The sequence below is a fragment of the Numenius arquata genome, chromosome 2 (assembly GCF_964106895.1).
Source record: "Numenius arquata chromosome 2, bNumArq3.hap1.1, whole genome shotgun sequence".
Classification (NCBI taxonomy): domain Eukaryota; kingdom Metazoa; phylum Chordata; class Aves; order Charadriiformes; family Scolopacidae; genus Numenius; species Numenius arquata.
The window spans coordinates 2,944,330-2,966,258 of NC_133577.1; the positions used below are offsets into that span (position 1 = coordinate 2,944,330).

The 21,929-nt window shown below is 41.3% G+C and overlaps 1 protein-coding gene across 1 annotated transcript in view; it reads left to right on the forward strand.

Moving 5' to 3' along the window:
- Positions 1-21,929, forward strand: part of ENPP1 (ectonucleotide pyrophosphatase/phosphodiesterase 1) — a 64,688-nt gene that overhangs the window by 32,757 nt on the left and 10,002 nt on the right. The window contains exons 7-19 of the mRNA XM_074144506.1: positions 1,745-1,824; positions 3,855-3,974; positions 5,439-5,548; positions 7,243-7,308; positions 7,608-7,680; positions 9,719-9,827; positions 10,942-11,073; positions 12,628-12,659; positions 13,797-13,924; positions 15,004-15,073; positions 17,467-17,554; positions 19,642-19,817; positions 21,438-21,489. Coding sequence (XP_074000607.1) covers positions 1,745-1,824; positions 3,855-3,974; positions 5,439-5,548; positions 7,243-7,308; positions 7,608-7,680; positions 9,719-9,827; positions 10,942-11,073; positions 12,628-12,659; positions 13,797-13,924; positions 15,004-15,073; positions 17,467-17,554; positions 19,642-19,817; positions 21,438-21,489 — 1,236 coding nt within the window. The remainder of the gene's footprint in view (positions 1-1,744; positions 1,825-3,854; positions 3,975-5,438; positions 5,549-7,242; positions 7,309-7,607; positions 7,681-9,718; positions 9,828-10,941; positions 11,074-12,627; positions 12,660-13,796; positions 13,925-15,003; positions 15,074-17,466; positions 17,555-19,641; positions 19,818-21,437; positions 21,490-21,929) is intronic.

The following is a 21,929-nucleotide window of genomic DNA, read 5'->3' on the forward strand; positions in this document are numbered from 1 at the left end:
TGCGATATCGTACTTTTTAAAATAAATCCTCCTTTTGTCTTAAATCCTCTTTAAAAAAAGGCAACAAGCCAAAAAGAAGAACGATAACTCTTATGGAAAGTCCCAGGAAAACCCCCCCTAGGATTTTGGACAAAGCAAAAGTTTTTAAGTGTATTTCTCTCTTACTTTAAAAACAAAACAATAAAACCCCAACCTTCCCACCCACCACCACCAAGAAAATATAAAATTTCAGAAAACAGCCTCAATGACAGTTTTGGAAATGGTTGAAATGAATCAAGTGTGTTGCAGTAGCAAAAAGGGCAGAAGTGACGGTTTCTTACAACGGAACGCAGACGTGGGAGAGGACATCTGTGCAACTTGAGAGGATTTATTTTTCCAGCTTGGCTTCTTTTTTATCTCGGTCAGCTCAAATTGATTATTTCAACTGAGATCTAATCCAAAGCCCCAAACCGATGAGTTCAAAGTGCCTTGATGCAACACCTCTTATGTTATCAAACCTTTCTTTTCTGTTTTATGTTATGTTATATGTTATATATAATGATGCAGAGGCCCAGTGGTGGCCTTTCAATAGGGTCATTGCTTTTTGGCTCTTTAGCATCAGTTGAAGTGGTTTTGGTTATCACAAAGTATTTTTTAAGTTGTTAATGAAGGTGCTTTTTTTCTCCTCTCTTTCCTCCTTTTCCCCTCCTTTTCCCCCTCCTTTTTCCCCCTCCTTTTTCCCCCTCCTTTTTCCCCCTCCTTTTTCCCCCTCCTTTTTCCCCCTCCTTTTTCCCCCTCCTTTTTCCCCCTCCTTTTTCCCCCTCCTTTTTCCCCCTCCTTTTTCCCCCTCCTTTTTCCCCCTCCTTTTTCCCCCTCCTTTTTCCCCCTCCTTTTTCCCCCTCCTTTTTCCCCCTCCTTTTTCCCCCTCCTTTTTTCCCCCCTTTTTTTTCTCCTTTTTTTGTCTCCTTTTTTTTTTGTCCTTTTTTTTTCTCCTTTTTTTTTTCTCCTTCCCCTCCCCCCCCTCCCCTTTCCCCCCTCCTTTCCCCCCTTTTTCTGAAAATCAGGGCCCATACATTTGCCAGTGGGAATTTAGGCACCTGACATAAGCGAGGTTTGCTTAAGTTCTTTAGGCTGGCTAATGACTCTTAATAGTAGCAAATACCGTGCACTAAACTCCTTAAAAAGCTACGATTTTTATATCGAGATAAAGAAAACTTTGTGATTCATCGTAGAGTAGGAGCTTATTTTTAGCAACAAAACCCAAACCAACCACAAGCGAAAAGGAGACTGCAAAATAAATAGTGATTTGACAGGAGACAGCGAGAGCCAGGGCACCACTGGACCAGTGGCCACTTCATCTCTGGGAGGGCCCAGGGGGAAGCAGCTGGTCTCCAGCTGTAGATTTCATTTGCCACGCACCAGGGCAACCCTGGAGGGGTGTGATTTCTTTGATTATTCGTTCTTATCTATGCACGTTTTTCATGAGGACTGTAGCTTTTGCTCATGTGAGCATTTAAATCAGTCATTAGGAATATATAACATTTGGATTTATAGCCATTTAGGCAGCTTGTAAAGGAACGTGGGAAGAAAAATAAAGTATGAACTCTAGAATTTTGAAAATGAAAACTTTCTGGAAATATATATTTTTCTCTCTCTCTCTTTTTTTTTTTTTTTTTTCTTTTAATAGTTATATGTATTCATGCGACAAACTTGCAAGAGTTTCTATTTCTGTAATTTCACTGATTTTCTTTCTTCCTCCCTCTAGAGAAATGTGGAACGTACACTTCCAGTATGAGACCAGTGTATCCTTCCAAAACCTTTCCCAATCATTACTCCATCGTCACAGTAAGAATTTCTGCATATTTTATGTTTCCTCTACTGAAGAGATTTTTCATTATCAAGTTGTCTCCAAGGGAGTAGCATATTGCTTTGATGGATTGTTAAAATAATAGGGTTTCCCTTCAGAATATGAAAATGTATATATAATAATCTTCATCTATTTAGATTAACAGTCTTTAAGTAACACTACAGCTAAGTGGTCAGATCGAATTTTATTAAGTAATCCCATCCTTCCAGGACTAGCTGCAAGAATTCCCATAGAGGTGGAAGGTCACATCAGTTTACAACTCCTCAGTTGTGTAAATATTTGCACACTAAATTGCAACTCACTCTCTTGAAGTGGGAACAGCCTGACCCCTCTACACTGCCAGCCTTTAAGGTGGCTTGGCCCGAGGCAAAGAAGGGTATGGAATGAAAGGAAAGGTTTGAACATCACATTGATGTTGACTCTGTGATGGACTGTACCCAAACCCGGATTAGGAACGTCACAAAACTGATCTTGTAAATTTATCACCTCCCGCGTATAGGAGGGAAAAAAAAAAACCAACGGAGGTTTTCAACACAGAACGTAGGGTTGGAATCCAGCAGATCCTTCTTAGTTTCATCATGTCAGAACTAAAGTTTAACCAAATACTTGAGGATTTGCACCTTTTTTCTTATCTTCCCAGTTTGTCAGGACTGTCTTTTGGCAAATGAGGAAGGATATGTTTAGTCGTGTAATCCTTTCAAACATCCATCACTGAATATGCAACTAAGGGACATTAATCATGCCGTGTGGGAGTGTCCCTAATTATAGTATAGAGCTTTTTCTCCACTCCCCATTCCTGTGAAAAGTAGTTTATCAGGTACAAAAGGTGTTTGTCAGGGTCCTAATGGTGGTGGTCGTGGTATATCCTTTAATGTGAAAAGAAACTGCGTGCTTGAAGGCAGAGCGCAACATCTGTTAAAATGACCGAGTAGCTGGTGCCTCTGAGCTCTGCTTAGGTGGTGGTTATCCCTGGCTAGAGCTTTCACCTGCTGGTAGGCAATTCTCCTTTGAAATCCCTGCTTTTTGGTCATGTCATGGATGTCCAGTGCAGCTAATTGCTTTATCGTTGGTATTAAAGATACAACATGCGCATGAACTGAGATGGTGGGTTTCAGTTTGATCCCAGAGCACTTTTCTTGCCTGTATTTTTTAATCTCACTGAGAAGCAGTTAAGAACTGGGAGACAGAACTTGGTAGCAATGGTAGGTGATGCTGTTGATGACCATGAGCCAGCAATGTGCCCTTGTGGCCAAGAAGGCCAATGGCATCCTGGGGTGCATCAGGAAGAGTGTGGCCAGCAGGTGGAGGGAGGTCATCCTCCCCCTCTGCTCTGCCCTTGGGGAGGCCCCATCTGGAGCACTGGGTCCAGTTCTGGGCTCCCCAGTTCCAGAAGGACAGGGAACTGCTGGAGAGGGTACAGCAGAGGGCTACAAAGATGATGAGGGGCCTGGAGCATCTCTCTGATGAGGAAAGGCTGAGGGACTTGGGTCTCTTTAGTCTAGAGAAGTTAAGGCTGAGGGGGGATCTGATCAACACCTATAAATACTTAAAGGGTGGGTGTCGGGAGGATGGGGCCAGTCTTTTTTCAGTGGTGCCCAGGGGCAGGACAAGAGGAAACGGGCACAAACTTGAACATGGGAAGTTCCATCTAAACATGAGGAGGAACTTCTTTCCTGTGAGGGTGGCAGAGCCCTGGAAGAGGCTGCCCAGAGAGGTGGTGGATTCTCCTTCTCTGGAGACATCCCAAATCCACCTGGACACGTTCGTGTGCAACCTGCTCTGGGTGGACCTGCTTTGGCAGGGGGGGTTGGACTGGATGATCTCCAGAGGTCCCTTCCAACCCCATATCATTCTGTGATTCTGTTAGATTTGTGTCTTGAGGTACTGGTGGAGTAAAAGTCACATATAGATTATTCACTGGACATATTTGTTTAACGGAGGTCTGTTTGCGTAGCCAGAAGGCTCTTTTTCTCTACATCATTGTGACGAGGTGTGCTCTCAATTACAGGGGCTGTATCCTGAATCTCATGGCATAATTGATAACAAGATGTATGACCCCAAAAGAAATGCGTTCTTCACCCTTAAAAACGAGGAGAAGTTCAACCCGCAGTGGTACCAAGGACAGCCTGTAAGTACTAACACGCTGCTGAGAACGTACATCAGCCTGTTGCCCTGTTACTTAACACCCCTTGGATGCATAGCGATGTCGAAAGAGTACAGAGGGTGCTTCTAAGTCAGCCAAGAAGCGTTACTCAGCACGGTTAGGAATTGCCATGCTCGAGCTGCAGAATGACAAATGCAACAGACGTGGTTGAATTTACAGGGAATTTTCTCTAGGGAGAAGACTATCTTAAAATAACTAATAAAGAAACCAGATTTTTGTTCTGTTGTTAATGTGAAGTGGGCTTGTGGTTAACTTCTCTGAGGAAACCAGTTAGTTTTAGTGATATGCAAAATTAAGGGTTTACACTCTGCCCAGATTACCATTAAATCTAAAGATGTGATTTTTAAAAGAAACCCTCTCGGTTCAATCATACAGCTGTGGCACATCTGCCGAGACTGCCGTCGAAAACCAGTGGCAGGGAAAAGTTTGGGTGTGCTGGCCTGGAGAACAGAAAAATAGCAAGGGAACTGATGCAACTATTGAGTAATGTGGGGAGGACCAATTTTTTTGTTTTATTTTATTTTTTTCTGGGAAAGAACACACAAGTGTAGACTTTATGGGCCACTGAGAAGAAAGTGGTGACCAAGTCAGGCAGGAGAACATGCAGAAAGCAAACAGAAACCTTCAAATCATGAGGTCGGCAGTAAAATCGGAAGAGTTGATCAAACTCTTGCTCCCATATTTCAAAATATGTGGGGCATAGGTCCTGGGAACCTTACCACCCCTCCTTGCTTCACTCTTCTTGGGGCATTTCCCCTACCTGGTCTTCAGCCACGGTTCTTAAACCAGTGTTCTCAAACCAGGACACTACCATTGAGTTACTGCTCCATCCATGGGAGCTGATGGTTCCTACTTCTGTCCTGGTGTAGCAGCAGAAGGGATGCGAGTGTTTGCCACGAGGAACCGAGCTGCAAGGTAGGGCAACAAAGCTGGTGAGGGGTCTGGAGCACAAGTCTTGTGAGGACCGGCTGAGGGAGCTAGGGGCATTCAGCCTGGAGAAAAGGAGGTTGAGGGAAGACCTTCTCGCTCTCTACAATTCCCTGAAAGGAGGGTGTAGCCAGGGGGGGTCGGTCTCTTCTCCCAAGGAACAGGCAATGGCACAAGAGGAAATGGCCTCAAGTTGTGCCAGGGGAGGTTCAGATTGGATATTAGGAAAAATTTCTCCACTGAAAGGGTTATTAAGCCTTGGAATGGGCTGCCCAGGGCAGTGGTGGAGGCACCATCCCTGGAGGTATGTAAAAGACAGATTGACATAGTGCTTAGTGACATGGTTTAGTGATGGTTTTTATCAGAGTTGGGTTGATGGTTGGACTCGATGATCTTAAAGGTCCCTTCCAAACTAGACAATCCTATGATTCTGAAGTGTACCTGGTGGTATATCTGTCAAGGTGTATCTATCTAATGATACTAATTCTTCTTCTCCCGCAGATCTGGCTAACGGCTATGTACCAGGGTCTAAAAGCAGGCACCTTCTTTTGGCCTGGGTCAGATGTAGCAGTGAATGGAAGCTTTCCAAACCTGTATGAAAAATACAACAGGTATGTAAACTCCTGTGTCTAGGATGAATATATTGCTTTAACAGTTGCAATAGGACAGATGCCAGAGAAAGCATATTTTTTTTTTCCTGCTTTTCTAAATAGTTGTACACAACATGGAAAAAAGATAGGATCCGATTAACTTTGTTTCAGAATAATGTAGATTCTTTGTTTAATTGTTTTGTCATTCCTTAGCAAACGTTTTACAGGAAAGGTGGAAAAATCAACTTAAAGAACAGCCAGCTTTGAAGTGTTAGTGCTCTTCTGTTTCTACTTAGAAAAGTTTTTTGTGGTTGTGTTTAGACTCATTCAATCCAAACCTCTCATACAGTGAATGGATCAGGTCTTGATGTGGCCATGAAAACTAAAGTTTTACTGTTGACTGTGGTAAATTGTTCCAATGTAAAATTATTTTCATTGCAAATTTGGAAAAAAATTTGTATTAAGGCAGTCATATTTTAGTCAGCCATTGCTCCCCACTGCAATTAAACATTTTAGAGCCAGCAGTGTGCCCAGGTGGCCAAGAAAGCCAACGGCATCCTGGCTTGTATTAGAAACAGCGTGACCAGCAGAAGTAGGGAGGTGATTGTGCCCCTGTACTCAGCACTGGTGAGGCCACACCTGGAGTATTGTGTCCAGTTTTGGGCACCTCAATACAGGAGAGATATCGAGGTGCTGGAGCGAGTGCAGAGGAGGGCAACGAAGCTGGTGAAGGGCCTGGAAAACAAATCATATGAAGAGCGGTTGAAGGGGCTGGGACTGTTTAGTATGAGCAAGAGGAGGCTGAGGGGAGACCTCATCACTCTCTACAACTACTTGAAAGGACACTGTAGAGAGGTTGGTGCTGGTCTCTTCGCACAGGTAACTAATGACAGAACAAGAGGGAATGGCTTCAAGCTCCAGCAGGGTAGGTTTAGACTGAACATTAGGAAAGAATTTTTCACAGAAAGAGTGGTCGGGCATTGGAACAGGCTGCCCAGGGAGGGGGTTGAGTCACCATCCCTGGATGTGTTTAAGAGCCGTTTAGATGTGGTGTTGGGGGATATGATATAGGGGAGAACTTTGTAGAGTAGGGTAGATGGTTGGACTCGATGATCCCAAGGGTCTCTTCCAACCTGGATGATTCTATGATTCTATGATTTTCTGTCTAATGAAAATTCTACATAAATCCATTTATCACTGTTTACTTCATCTCAAGTCTCACCCTAGAAATCAAGCTTTTCATTTCTGTTTTCCTAGGATTGTTTTCTCATGCTACACCCTTCATACAGCATGGGAATTCTCATTCTTGATTTGCTGCCTACATTTTTTTTCTCTAGGAACTTGCACATTGTTACTTGAACTTGCGTTAAGTAGCTGAATTACTAACTTTGTGGGTGCCTCATGTTATTACAGGTCAATGTACTTATTGTTTGCCCACCCCCAAACTAAAACGTTTTCAAAACATAATACAGGAATAAAAACCTGCACGTGATTTTGCTCCTTGAAGCCAATTATTCTCTTTGTGTAATAAACACAAGGAATACTGAGAGCTTTATTCTAATTGCATTGCAATCAGTGGTCATTAACTCTTGTAGAGTCATGGGCAATTAGCATAGAGAAACTTGCATCCAGTTGACTTCAGTTTTCTCCGTTAAAATACATTGATATTTGTAATATTTTTAGCTCTTGGTTGATCTTGTGTTGTTCTGATGCAGCTCAATCCCCTTTGAAGAAAGGGTGGTAACTGTTCTTCGCTGGCTGCAGTTGCCCGAGGATGAAAGGTAGGTATATAATTACAAGTGTAAATTCCTGTTCAAGTGGTATTATAATGCAAATATGATTTCCGATTTAAACAATATCTTATGCATTATTCTAGCAATATTAAAATACTATTTAATGCAAGCTTGTTTCTGTGACTTATGCCTATTTTTAATTAAATTACATTTCTCTGTTTCCCTTTAAACGTGTCCTTCCTCTGACTGACAGTGTGTTTCCAATATTTGATATCCGTTGTTGAAATATCTTCAAACTGTCTCAACGTGTATGTAAAATATTACATTTTTGGTACTGTTTGATATAGACCACACTTTTACACTCTGTATTTAGAAGAACCAGATTCCTCAGGCCACAAGTTTGGACCAGTAAGCAGTGGAGTAAGTAGTTTTGTAGTTTCTTAATTTTTTATTTTTTTTTAATTTGAAGCTTTGCTCTGATGCTATAATAAACTTACATAACTCATGTTAGATTAACCAAGACCATGTTCGGTAAAAAAAATTGTGAATAGACAGCCCATCCATAGTTAACATTGACACAAAGCTTGTAATAAACAGCCTATTTAGTAAGTCTAATTTTTATTTTCTGTATTTCAATAACTTTTAAATTGCCAAAGCATGTTTGGGTACGTCTTGTATGTTCTTTTGTCTGCTCCTACTAATTCTTTATGTTGATTTTAGGTGTAGGAGGAGGGGGACAGAAAGCTTATATACTTTCAATTTAGCAAGAACAGAGATTTTTATAGCAATGGTCCAAGTTTTGGTAGTTAAGTATTCACGTTAAAGTCTCCGTGCAAAGGTTAGATGGATATTGGTCTTATCTCTCCCCGCAGTTAGATTTTTATGCCTTCTGGGAAAGAGGGTGATAAAAGGGACAATCACCCCATCGAGCTGTGGTGTACCTATTGTATAAATTAAGAAGTCTTTGGGACTGCTGCTGTTTTCAAAAGTACTAAGTATCTTTACATTTTAACAAATCCAATTGAAAAATGCAAAGGAAAAAGCTCTTGGAAATTTGGAAGGATTGTAAAATTCTTCTGTTTTGAACAGTCAGGATGTTTGGGCATCTTAACTAGGTATGTCCTGGGTGACATAAGTAGGTACGTCAGTGGCAACAACAGTAAAAAGCACTTACCAATTTCTCTTGAGGTGTGAACAGTCACTGTTCCTGTAAGGAATTAAAAGACAAATATAAGTGCCCAATGAAGTAGCAGGCAACTAATTGGAACTGCGGTATAGGGAAGGTGTTTAAATTGATTATCCTTCCCTTTGGGTAATAAGTGGATCTAAAGCTCCCTGTGTCAGGAATGCCCTGGAGGGGAAGACCCTGAGGCTTTGTCCGTAGTCTCCTTAGGAATGATGGACTTTAAGAAGGTAAAATGTACTTTTCAAAAGGTAAAATATATTTTAGAAGGTAGAATCTCTCACTGGGTAAGAATAAAGAGACAACAGGAGCGTCTGATCTTTGGTCACTCAAAGCAAGGTAGCTTTTGTGAGTAGTTCAATGAGGTAACAGAATCACTTCATTTAAAAATACTTTTTTCTTTTGTTTACTTAAAGAGTATTTACAAGTAGCCGCAGTGGCTGTACCCACACAAGTGAGCTTGAGTGTCAGAGCCCCCCATCACAAACCGTGCTGGACTGGGAGCTCCTTCCTTGGCTTTTTCAGTTCCTTTAAACTAGTGTGTTCTGAGTTCTGTGTTCTCCAGTCACAATTTTAAGGGCAGTTTGGTCTGGAGCCTCTCCCAACAGGGATTTTGAGGAAAAGTTCCACCAGTTTAGCTTCCTCTATTCTCTTCAGCCCTCTGGTATTCTCCCACCAGCATCTGCCCCCTTAGGCTTGTGCTCTGTTGTCCTCGGTTGTGTCCCTGGTAATGCAACAAACTTCATAGAATGGTTTGGGTTGGAAGCGACCTTAGACATCATCCAGTTCCAACCCCCTGCCCTGGGCAGGGACACCTCCCACCAGACCAGGTTGCTCAAAGCCCCATCCAGCCTGGCCTTGAACCCCTCCAGGGATGGGGCAGCCACAGCTTCTCTGGGCAACCTGTTCCAGTGTCTCACCACCCTCACAGCAAAGGGTTTCCTCCTGAGATCTCATCTAAATCTTCCCTCTTTCAGTTTTAAACCATTCCAACTTCTTCCTACTGCTCCCCTCCCTGATGAAGAGTCCCTCCCCATCTCTCCTGGAGCCCCTGTAGATATTGCAAGGCTGCTATAAGGAAACTTCCTCAATTTCAGGCTTTAAACCCACCCTCACGGGCTATAATCTGGGCGTGGGGTGGTCTATAAGAAGACCTCCTTGATTTTCATTAGCACATACTGTTACAGTTTAAATTTATTCACTTTCCCTTGAAATAAATTGTTTTTTAATTAAAGCGATTAACACTTACTTTACACTCTTATTTTTGTCCTGCAGGTCATTATGGCATTACAGAGAGTGGACAACGTAGTGGGGATGCTGATGGATGGTCTCAAGCAAATGAACTTGCATAAATGCCTGAATATTATTTTTATATCAGATCACGGTAAATTCGATTTTATAAAATATATCAGAATTTTGAAAAGCTGTTTTTATAATGTTCTGAGTTTATACTTGCATGTTTCTGGCAAGGTTAACAAAGCAGCTGATACCTAGAAATTATGTTTTGTATTATCAAGATAGTGTAAGAGATAATCAGTAGGTGAGAATCAGATTATTTTATGAGGGAGGGGAAGAAGTGGAGAACACGAAGAGGGATTAAATAACTTTCATATTTTATTCCTAGTTCCTCTTGTGATCATTGCCAGTCAATAAAAGAAATAGAATAAAAATATGAATTGTAAAAAATAGATATAATTTTATTCTATTAACTGCACAGCAATAGTTTGCGAAATTATGAAGTCAAAATTCAAGCCATATCTTCTTTTCAGTTCTCAGTTCCCTTATCCATTATTAGAAGGCTATGAATATGAAACTTTGATTTATTTCTGTAATAGCTTTTCTATATTTCTGGAATTATTTCTATAATCAGTTATGTATTTTAGCAATATTTTTTTTTTCTGCTTCTTTTCCTGACAAACAAAATATAAGCACTTTTCCATGAGCATAAAATTGACCTGGAGAACTCATTGCCACCGGGGATAAGCCAAGGCAAATACCTATACAGGTTTAAAAATTATTTTCTAAATTAATGGAGGGTAAACCTATCAAAAATTATTAAGAGTTCGAATCCTTTTGACTTCTGGAAACTGGTAAGGAGCCCTGGGTGTAAGATCAGTCTGTAGTTGCTGTGCTTATTGGGTATTTCTCTAGACATGTTACTGAACACTATTAAGTAGGGGGTATTGGGCTAAATGAATATTTTGTCTGGCTGTTCTTAGGCTTATAAGATTTCTTTCCCTTCAGAGAAGAAAATTTGTCTATTTATTCAATGAGAATGTCTTTCTCGGCTGAGGAAATGGCTGATTCCGTATATCTAATGTTTTGTTTTCTTCCGTACATGGGTATTGTGGTCTCCTTGGGTCAGATGTCTTGGGGTTGCTGATTAAAAAGACCTGAGAAATTACATTTCTGACTTCTACAACTTGAGTTACGCGTCTCCTCAGCAAGGCTCTACGTGGATATTCCCAATTTCAAATAAAATTTCCTTCCTTTTGCAGGGATGGAAGCAGGGAGCTGCAGAAAAACAGCCTATCTGAACAGCTACCTGGATGATGTTCAAGATTTCATAATAGTACCTGGTCCTGCAGCTCGCCTAAGACCTAATAATGTTCCAGATGAGTATTTCTCTTGTATGTAATTGCTAAACTAATTTTTGTTACTTGGTTATACGCATTTGTACTTTATGATTACAAACATAGGATCCGCATAGTCCATTGATAAACCCGAGCGAAGGTCAACTGGGGACAAACTGGATAATGGTGAAGAGGAAATACCAAGTAGTGCACTTGTGTTTTTAAGGACCGTGAAAGTGTGTTTGAATCCCACAGATTGCTTTTTTGGGCTGCCTCGGATTGACCAACTGCAAATACTTTGTGCCTGGCATTCCTCTGAATCAGATCTTTGCTGCTCAAGATGGCCCAAAAATCCCCTCCTCACGTCTCACCTCATTTCCTGATTTACCAGTTTATGTATAAATTTGCTATATTCCTGTCTTAAAGGAATGTTAAACTGTTACTATCTTTTTGCATATTATTTTGAGTATTGTATTTCCTAGTTATTAAAAAATGGTCCGATGGCCTGACAGCAGTTGAGTAAACTGCAAATAAGCATAAGTGAGATAATAAACCTGAGTAAAAAAAAAAAATAAATCAATGAATGCTTACAAATTTCAAACTTTGATTCACTATGCAGGCTCATTTTAGGTGAACATTTAATGCCTGGAGTTTTGGGTACTTTTTAATGTTGGATGCAGGTGCTTCCTTCGTGTTTCTTAGGTGTGGGGGTTTTTTTTCTATCTAGATTGTTGTTCTCCATGCCCTTTAAAAGCCGTAGGCCTCAACCCCTGTTTATTCCATTACTTGATGCTATTCTAAACTGTTGTAAATGTTTCCTTGGAGAACGTGGGAGTCAAAAGCAGTTCCAGGTTCTCCCTGGAGAAACGAGTGCAGGAAGAGGAAAAGCAGAGTATCTCCTGCTTCTGACACGTGCAGTGTTTTCAGGAAATAGCGTAGCTGTCTCTGCAGTGCCGCTCATATACATATATATATATATATTTGCAGGAATTATTAACGATTCCCTCGCCAGCATAATCCTTTCTGTACTTTAGTCCAGCCTTGGATATGGGACTCGGGACAGAGGAGCTGCGCGAAACGTAATGGGCCTGTTTTTGGACAAAATGTCAAACCCAATGATGTAATGGTCCCTTTTGGCCTGAGTCCGCGCGGCTGAACCGCAGCCAGCTCGCGCTTGGCTGTCCTTGGAAGGATGCTTGCCAGATAAAGCCGCTGCCCTGACAGTTGCATTCGTTTCTTTTTTTCCTTAGAAGTTTATTAGCAAGCAGGCAAAATCCAGCTTGATTAGCACAGCGTTGAGTTGCCTCTTCTGTGAAAATCTCCTTCTTGGGTTATTTTTCTAACTGTGGCCAATATAGTTTAACATTTTAAAGCTGTAAATAAGTAAGCAAGGGAAGGAGAGACTGTGAACTAAAATTTCATAAAAGCAATAGCTTGACAGTTTAGTGATTTGTTTTGCTCCCTGTGGCTTTCATTCTGGAAAAATAATTTCTTATGGCCAGATTTTTTTTTTGAAACTGAACTAATTATATTATGTGATGGGAATGCTTTCATTTTACATCTGATTTTTTTTAAACTTAGGTGACTAATTCTTACATATGATTCTTCCAGTTAATTATGAAGGCATTGTCAGAAACCTCACAGTAAGTGTCATCTTATTTGTTGTTCTACCTTAATTTCTACTCTGCTGACATGTACAGGCATTTTATAGCATCAGCTGTTTGTTGGGCTACTTACAGAGCCCCTGGACTTTGAATCGGTGACCTTCCATATGCTATACACTTAACAACAACAATAAAAGTAATTCCTTGCAGGGGAGGGTAGGGTCAAAGTTGAGGCAGGTGTCTGCGGTTGAGCATTAACTATGGTTTTGTTTTCATTTCTTTTCACTAACTCTTATCTACTGCTGTATGATGTTGCTTTTCAAACTGGAGAACTCGTGTATCTGGACCATACTGGTTGAGAACCAAGCCAATGTACAGCTCAGCTCCACCTTCTGGACAAGCATAAGATTTTCTTGCTCATGCCTTTTTGATAAACAGCTGTGAGCAAGGATATTGGTCTTTTTTGCCAGTTCCAGTTTAAGAAATTTACTTTTCTGCTCTGTACCTGGCTTCTGTTCTCATCCCTGCACCACAGACTGTTTGCCTGTGAGTTGTGCAGGCACCGCTGTCGGTGAGAGCGATGCTGTTTTATAGATGACTTCACTATTCAAAAATATCAATATTATAGTTGAGGGGTTTTCTTGTGTGGTTGTGGGTGTGTTTTTATTATTTTGTTTTTAAATCATTAATGGATCTTAGCTGGTGGAAAAATCTATTTCTCCCTGAGTGACCAATCTAAAAAACCCTATGAATATCTGTTACTTTCTGTATTACAGAGCTGTAGAATCACTGCACTGGGTAGTCTCCTACCACTTGTGAAAGTGTCATGATGTTCATGTCTCAATGTAATTCTTAATTAATTCTAAGCAGTATTACTTGGTTCTGTACAAATGTAGGCTATAAGAAAAAAAAAAAAAAAGAATAACTTATGTCCATAATCCAATATTTATACTCTTCTAATAATTATTGAGTGCAAAACCAGTCAGTATTTGTTATTAAAATAGTTATTAATATTTATGTCCCAGATCATATGACTCCAAACCTGGTGGAGTCCCGTTGTCCTTAGTGGAAGTTCTTGCAGACTCTTTGCAGTAGAGGTGCTTTATAAGAACTGTGCGTGACATAAGCAAAAGTTTGGTGAAATGTACCTTTTAAATTTTCATTTAAACCTTTCAGTGCATAGAACCAAATCAGCCTTTCAAACCGTATCTGAAGCAGCTGCTACCCAAGCGTTTCCATTATTCCTATAATGACCGGATTGAACCATTGCACTTCTATTTAGACTCCCAGTGGCAGCTTGCGAGGTAAGGTACAGTTTTCAGTACTTGGTTATGCAGCAAATAATTTCTTGGTTTCCCATAGCTTTTTCTCTTCCGGATGCTTAGAGTTCAGTGACAGCTATTGGAGTGTGGTGTTCTTGTTTGTCCTAGCAAAGGGACACTGCAAAGAATCAATACAAGCTTTTCTTTACAGTTTTTGCTCATCTGAGGAGGCTCAATTTTAAACTGGCATCTGTAGATGCCCTCCCTGCCAAGTATGCAGGTAGTGGCAGGTTTTGGGACACAAGTGCTAGAAACCAAGGTCCTCTTTGTCAGATACTTCAGCCCATCTTGCCATGCTTTAGGGATTTCCAAAATGAGCCGCGAAAACATAGCATGTTGAATCAGGCTTGTGAGCGATCCGCTGGCAGATACTGAACTTAATGAGCCTACGGTTAATTACCTTACGTGTTCTGACCAGTGAATTTACAACTCCCAGTACAATGGCATCAGATCTAATAATATAATTTTGAACACCTCTGTGATGCTCCAGGGCTTCCATCACGAAAGAGTTTTTCAGTCCGTGTGTTCAGTAAGTCCTGTTGTACAACACCGTAATCGTGTGCAAGTTGTGCAAACCGGGTTGGGGGTTACTGGAACTGTACGCTTTTAAATAATAGGTATGGACCTGGCGTATGTTGGATATGGAAATTTGGTTTCAGGAGACTGTAAGATGCCCAGCCGAATGCTCTAAATTACATTAGAGTGTTTATTAAAAAATAAACAAATCAAATCTTAAGAATCTACTTATATAAAGTACTGGAAAGTTCTGTTACCAAAATGACAGTGAAGTGAAAAATCTGTTGTCCTGAGAACAAACATTTTGTTCATATGTTGTCGGATATTTGACTTGATTTGGACACTTGAGAATTCCAAAGGGATAACGTTTGTGGAGAAAATTACCATTCTGATTTTAAAGGCATTCCCTTCCAAAGCTTAAAGACTTTCTATTTCCTATGGACAAGCCTCTAAGAATCTTTAAATAGGCAAGTAAACAATGCATCGCTGAATGTATTTCGTACTGATATGATTTGTAAAGTGTGATTTATACGCATTTTTAACAGGAAACCGCTTGAGATTAAAAGCTGCACAGGTGGATTCCATGGCTCGGACAATCGCTTCCCCAGTATGCAGGTGAGACTTAAACTTACACTGGCTTTTATTTTTAACTCCTCCTATATTTTGAATGTTGTGTTTGCTGGATGTTGAGGTAGTTTGTTTTTTTTTTTTTTTTAAGATCTATGACATTATTTCATCTGCAGTTAAAGAAAATGAGCATTTGTAGGATTGCTGTTGTGGTGTGCTGGGTAATCCCCACAGGGTGGGATTCCATTGTCGTAAGAGTTGGGCAAAAACCCAACAGGAGTTACCCCAGAGATTTCACTGTGCTGGTAAGAGTATAAAGTTGTGCCAAGTTGTGGTGTTGTAACATTAAAAGCAGCAAAAGAGAAAACTTAGGTCCTCAAATCCTTAAATACAATAATCGTAGATCTTAAGAGAATTCAGATCGTAAGACACCTTGGGAGGTCTCTAGACCCACCTCCAACTCAAAACAGAGTCAGTTGTGAGATCAGGACAGGTTACACAGGGCTTTATGCAGTTGAAAAATGTCAAGGGCAGAGGCTCCACAATTTCTAACCAACCCATTCCACTGCCTGACTGTCCTCCTGGTGTAGATGCATTTAGTTACAGCCAGCCAGAACCTTTCCAGTTTCAATTTATGCCTGTTGTCTCTCTACCTCTTACTGTAGCACTGAGTGTCTCTGTCTCCTTGATGACTTCATTGTAGGTACTCTGGAGCCTCTGTTAGGTCCACCTGAAGCAGTCTCTTCTCCATGCTGAGCAAGCCCTGTCCCTCCCTGTCCCCTGAAGCAAGAGCTTCAGCCCCTCAACCACCTTGGGGGCCTTCCACTGAATTTGTGATGGTTGTTTATTGATGTCATTCTTATGTTTAAAAGAAAGAGAGTCATGAAATTCTTCTCTTTAATGAGAATTGGAAAGAGTCACAGGGAAACAGGAAATCAGATCCTTAGTCAGCTGAGCTCCATCTAATTTGGGGAGGTCACTTAACCCATCTTCTGCTTTAGTTTCCACTACCAATAAAACGAAAGGCAATAGTTTTCATTTCAAAAAGCTATTTTCAGGATAAAATCCGCTAACAGTTGTGAGGTACTCGGTACTATTGCAGTGAATATGTATAAACACATCTATAAAGAGAGAGCCCTGTATTCAAAAAATTAATGAAAACAAGTTTTATGAAAAGACCTACGTGGTCCACGTAGTCTCTTCTCTGCTCCACTTGGACTGTGTAAATTTTTTTCAGTAGGTTGACTCTATTCAAACTTTTTTCCCAATTTGGGATTGTCAGTTCGTAGCATCCCTAACTGGTCTTAAACCAGATATAATTTATCCTTTTGTGGCTAACATTATAGCGGCATAAATGTCATACTCTTTAATTACCTCATCCAACAGAAAGAAGGTAGCATGTTCCTGCCTCATCTGGTCAAATGAGGCTTGTTGAGTAAGTCATTATAGATTTTAATATCAACAGTTGCAGAATGACTTAATTTAAAAAAAAAAAAAAAGAGTCGAGTTTTTAGCCTCTATTTTTGCCACACAGCTACGAAATCTGAGACAATTGCATTGTTTGCAAAGAGCTTTGAGATCTTACCCAGGAAGATGCTATAGAGCAGAAAACATCCATCGCTCATTTGGTATCTTGATACCCTAGATGGGTGCAATCTGTTCCACTTCATTAAAAACAAGCTGAGTATCTTGGGGTAAGTTTAAAAACAATCTTTTGGGCAGCAGTTGAGTTGAAGCATTTGCTGCCGTTGCCTTCTTGTTCTTATTCCTACAGCGAACCCCGCTCTCTGCTGGTGCAGGCTTTGCGTGGCTGCGGCCTTAAGTAGGTCGGGGAACTGAACCAGAAGGAAAAGAGCCAGCAGGAAAAAATAAAAGAATTCAGAAGTTCTTTTGAGCTGGCTGTGTTCCTGGATCAGGTTCATTCTCTGGCTGCACAACAGCTTGTGCCAGGAGAGCTCAGGAAGTGGTGCAAGAAGAGCAGCTGCAGACCAGACGCAGAAGCCCAAGATCTTGCCATTCCTTAAACCATTTAAAACATTGCTACCAACAGATGTTTTTATAGCCTGAAGTTAAAAGCTTCCCAATTGTTTACAGGGCATGAAATGTGATGGTTATTTTGGCTCAACGTGTCCATTAAATCTCTTAAATTATCTAAGAAAATGAATGTAACTTCTTCAACAGCAGAGAAGAGCAAGGGACTTCATAAATGGCCAAAGGCAACAATGAGACAAAACTGGGTTTCCTAATACTCTTTTACTACTTCTTAAAATTATTCTTACACGTTCACTTTTTTTTAAGAAAAACGTGCTTTTGAATTGATCCATACTATATTGGTAAAGATTAAGTTCCTGAAAGAAAATGCCCTCTTGAGTATGGAGATGTTTTTCCATTTCAGCTTGTCTTAAACAGAGTCCCACTTTGCTTTTCTCTGTAAATTCCAGGCTATCTTTATTGGCTTTGGACCAGGATTCAAGTTTCGCTCTCAAGTGGATCCATTTGAAAACATTGAAGTATATAATTTAATGTGCGGTAAGTGCAATCGACGGGCTCATCTTTGTTCCGTAAAATACAGCATCTTTGGGGCATTGCAAATTTTCTAATAACAGATTTTTAAGTGTCCTTTAGAAATTTGTCCTAAAGACTCGCTGCTGATTCTCACAAATAAAAAGCTGTTTGTTTCACTGAGAAAGGTCCAGCTTCTAAATGACTAATGGCTGTTTAGGATCTAGTGGTCAGATCACCCTGTGTCTCTCCCTTCCGCTGGTTACTCTGTGTGTTCCTCTGGCTGCTCCACAGCTGGAGCTTTGACTCACCGTTACTAAAACTAACTATTTTGCCGTCTCTCCACCATCAAGAAGAAGGGATATCTCTCTCATGTCTAACTAGAGGCTTTATCAGATTAATCACTCGGCTATAGAATCATAGAATGGTTTGGGTTGGAAGGGACCTTAAAGATCATCCCGTTCCAACCCCCTGCCCTGGGCAGGGACACCTCCCACCAGACCAGGTTGCTCATCCAACCTGGTCTTGAGAGACCTAGAAGAAGAACTTTCAGGTAGAAAATGAAGTGAGACGACTTACTCAATCTTCTCCTTGCCCTTGTACTGCAGAAAGGCATCTTCTTTCAGTTGTCATCTGGGGCTCTAGCATTTCTCTTAGAGATGCCCAACTGCACCTTCTTGCCGGGGGAGAAGAGATTCTGTCTCCCATTTGTCCAACATCTCAGCACTTGAAGCATGAGCACCGGATAGATACAACTGACTGTCTTATCTGAATTGGGGATTTTCAACTCACGTTTTCCAAGTCATTCAGATCTCCAGACTTGGGGATTTCCAGGGCGTTGTGAATTCCTGGATACTCCACTTGAAATAATAGGAATGTAGCGATGGAATTTAGCTGTTGAAGTGGGGATCTGAGTTCCAGGACTGGTTCCGATTTGGTTTTTTTCACTGCTTTGTATGATGTATTCGTCGGAGCAGGGACTGCTGGGATTAGAGGGATTGTTTGACTCTTCTTTCCAAAGCAAAACAGCTTCATCTGGAGGGGGTGACGTTACAATATCTGAGTGACAGAGTGCAGGGAGAAATGTGTTCAGTACCACATGTAGGAAGGGAAGTTCAGCTCTCTCTCTGTGCTCTAGGTGAGTGATCTAAAGACCAAGCTTTTGGATACAAGTGTGTCTCATCTCCTGCTCTGTTTTTAAAACATAGAATCATAGAATGGTTAGAGTTGGAAGGGACCTTAAAGATCATCCGGTTCCAACCCCCTGCCCTGGGCAGGGACACCTCCCACCAGACCAGGTTGCTCAAAGTCCCATCCAGCCTGGTCTTGAACACCTCCAGGGTGTTCATGTTATTTCACAGACTCAGTATGAGTTAAGTGGAGGAATGACAGATCTATGAATGCTAGCGAGGATTAAGCATGATGTATTCAGTATTTTGAAGGTGTCTGAAGTGCTTCTGAGCACTGGTGGCAGGCAGCCTTTAGTTGTTTGAGCTACTTTAACAGCAGAGATTTAGGTGTTTGTGGGGTAGAGATGTTTTTGTGGTTAGACCCCTTTGAGAATTTTGAAGCTTAACATTTTAGGCCTAATTGACAAGCAGAAACCGACATTCTATCTAAGGTTCTTTTATGGCTTTTCCCTTTAATGACGCTTATTAACTGAAGCTTATGTATTTAGTTTCTTCCAGGTAATTTAAAAAAGAGTTAAAAAAAAAAAAAAAAACACAAAAAAACCCCAAACCCAAACTAAAAGTCCCCAAACGCATTCCCCAACACTTCAATGTTACGTAGACAGCACCTTCATGTGTTTGAGATTCCCGTTCTATCCCCCACTGCAAGTTTGGGCGCTGCAAGTTCACTTCCCCTCAGATGTGAGACTCTGTCATTTTTTGTGCTTGTTCTGTCTCTTTTTTCAAGCAGAAAAATACCATCCTGAGCCCTAGATAAGTGCACGTGTGCTTTGTTTTAAAAGGGTTATATTGCTTTCCCTTTTGGCTGTTACGAGCAGCAAGCATTGCAGCTTTATTGACTCACCCATAATTGTAATTACAATCCAAGCAGTGTATTACAGTCTTTCTCATCCTGTTTTCAATATCATTTGAATTCTCCCATAGATTTACTCAATTTGAAACCAGCCCCAAACAACGGAACTCATGGGCGCCTAAACCACCTTTTAAGGAACCCCGTTTACACCCCGCACCATCCCAAAGAAACGAGCCATCCTTCCGAATGCTCCGTGGTGGGACAGAGAGCCTTTTCCGTGAGCCTCGGCTGCTCCTGCAGGACAGGGGTAAGCATTGAAAAGGTTAAAGCTGTGGAGTCCCCGTCTGTGTTGTATTCAAAGAGTGTAACTCTGCATTCTCCAGTATTTATCTTTACTCATTAATTTTGCAATCCCCTCCTATTGGTTTCAAAATCAGATCTTGCCCGGGGTTAGTGTGTGCTGCCCTGTATCTGTGTGTTTGTAAGCAAACTGCAAAAACGTAGAGTCATGTTCAGCTCCAAAGAGCCTGGGAGATGCCGTAGATGGGGAAATCATTCAGTTCTTCCTTGCTTCGCTTAATTATGTTATTATGTCGCATTATGTCATTAAATTATGTTAATTATGTCACACTTGCTGGCATGCATCAGGAAGAGTGTGACCAGCAGGTGGAGGGAGGTCATCCTCCCCCTCTGCTCTGCCCTGGGGAGGCCCCATCTGGAGCACTGGGTCCAGTTCTGGGCTCCCCAGTTCTATTACAGGGAACTGCTGGAGAGGGTACAGCAGAGGGCTACAAAGATGATGAGGGGCCTGGAGCATCTCCCTTATGAGGAAAGGCTGAGGAACTTGGGCCTTTTTAGTCTGGAGGAGAGAAGGCTGAGGAGGGATCTGATCAACGCCTATAAATACTCAAAGGGTGGGTGTCAGGAGGATGGGGCCAGTCTTTTCCACTGGTGCCCGGTGACAGGACAAGAGGTAATGGGCACAAACTTGAACATGGGAAGTTCCATCTAAACATGAGGAGAAACTTCTTTCCTGTGAGGGTGGCAGAGCCCTGGAAGAGGCTGCCCAGAGAGGTGGTGGAGTCTCCTTCTCTGGAGACATTCCAAACCCGCCTGGACACGTTCCTGTGGGACCTGCTCTGGGTGACCCTGCTCTGGCAGGGGGTTGGACTGGATGATCTCCAGAGGTCCCTTCCAACCCCGTATCATTCTGTGATTCTGTGATGTTGAAATTTCCCTCCTGTGAGTGTTGTGCGTATGAGCTGTGGTTTTCAAGGCTGTAGATACACTTGTGACAAAACCAGTTTGTTTCTGCAAATACTCCATAGCCTCTCTCCAGTAGATACCAGTGAGTTCTGTACAGGGGTAACTTGCAAGGCAGATGTTACTCTCGGTACTTCAAGTGTAGTGATGGCTTATCATAGAATCACAGAATCTTCTTGGTTGGAAGGGACTTTTGAGATCATCGAGTCCAACCACAAAAAAAAAAAAAACCAAACCCAAAAAAACCACCAACAAAAAAACAAACACCAAAAAACAAAACAAAAACCAAACCCACACAAAACAAACACCCACAACCCCACACCACACCCACCCACAAACAGACGCAACCCAACAATCTCGGGCACTAGAGCATGCCCTGAAGCGCCATGTCTACATGTTCCTTAAATACCTCCAGGGATGGCGACTCCACCACCTCCCTGGGCAGGCTGTTCCAGTGCCTGACCACTCTCTCGGTAAAGTAATTCTTCCTGATATCTAATCTAAACCTCCCCTGCCCCAACTTCAGACCATTTCCTCTTGTCCTGTCATTATTCCCTTGGGAGAAGAGGCCAACAGGCACCTCTCTACACCCTCCTTTCAGGTAGTTGTAGAGGGCTTGTAGAACACTTAGTAGAATCTGACTGGTTTTGCTTTGTATTTATAGGGCTTGCCAATAAAAGATTTTAATCAGCGTTTAAATCTCACCGAAACAGAAGGTAAGAACTTTAGATAGTAATATAAAATTATAACAGAAATGTAACAATTATTGAAAATATAAAATGGTGAAAATCCTCTTCTTTGAAATAACTCACTGGGACTATAGTTCTGGCATTTTTCAAATACAGTCCTACTAAACTATTGGTTCTCCAATAAATGTTCATCCTTATACACGTGTCTTTATGTAGACACATGTAGAATATGTCACATAAATACATAAAGACACAGATAACACATACATACATAATACATCTTTATGACACATGTATTATCTGATATTTTTGAATTTTCTAGCACTGAAATAATGAGAATTCCATTACTTCAGTGCTAGAATTCCGGTGCTATCAATTCCAGAATGGGAAGTGAAAGTGGTGCATGGGGAAGTATCTGATAAGAAATCCCTGTACATACCGACTTCCCGATGGTGGCAACTTTAATG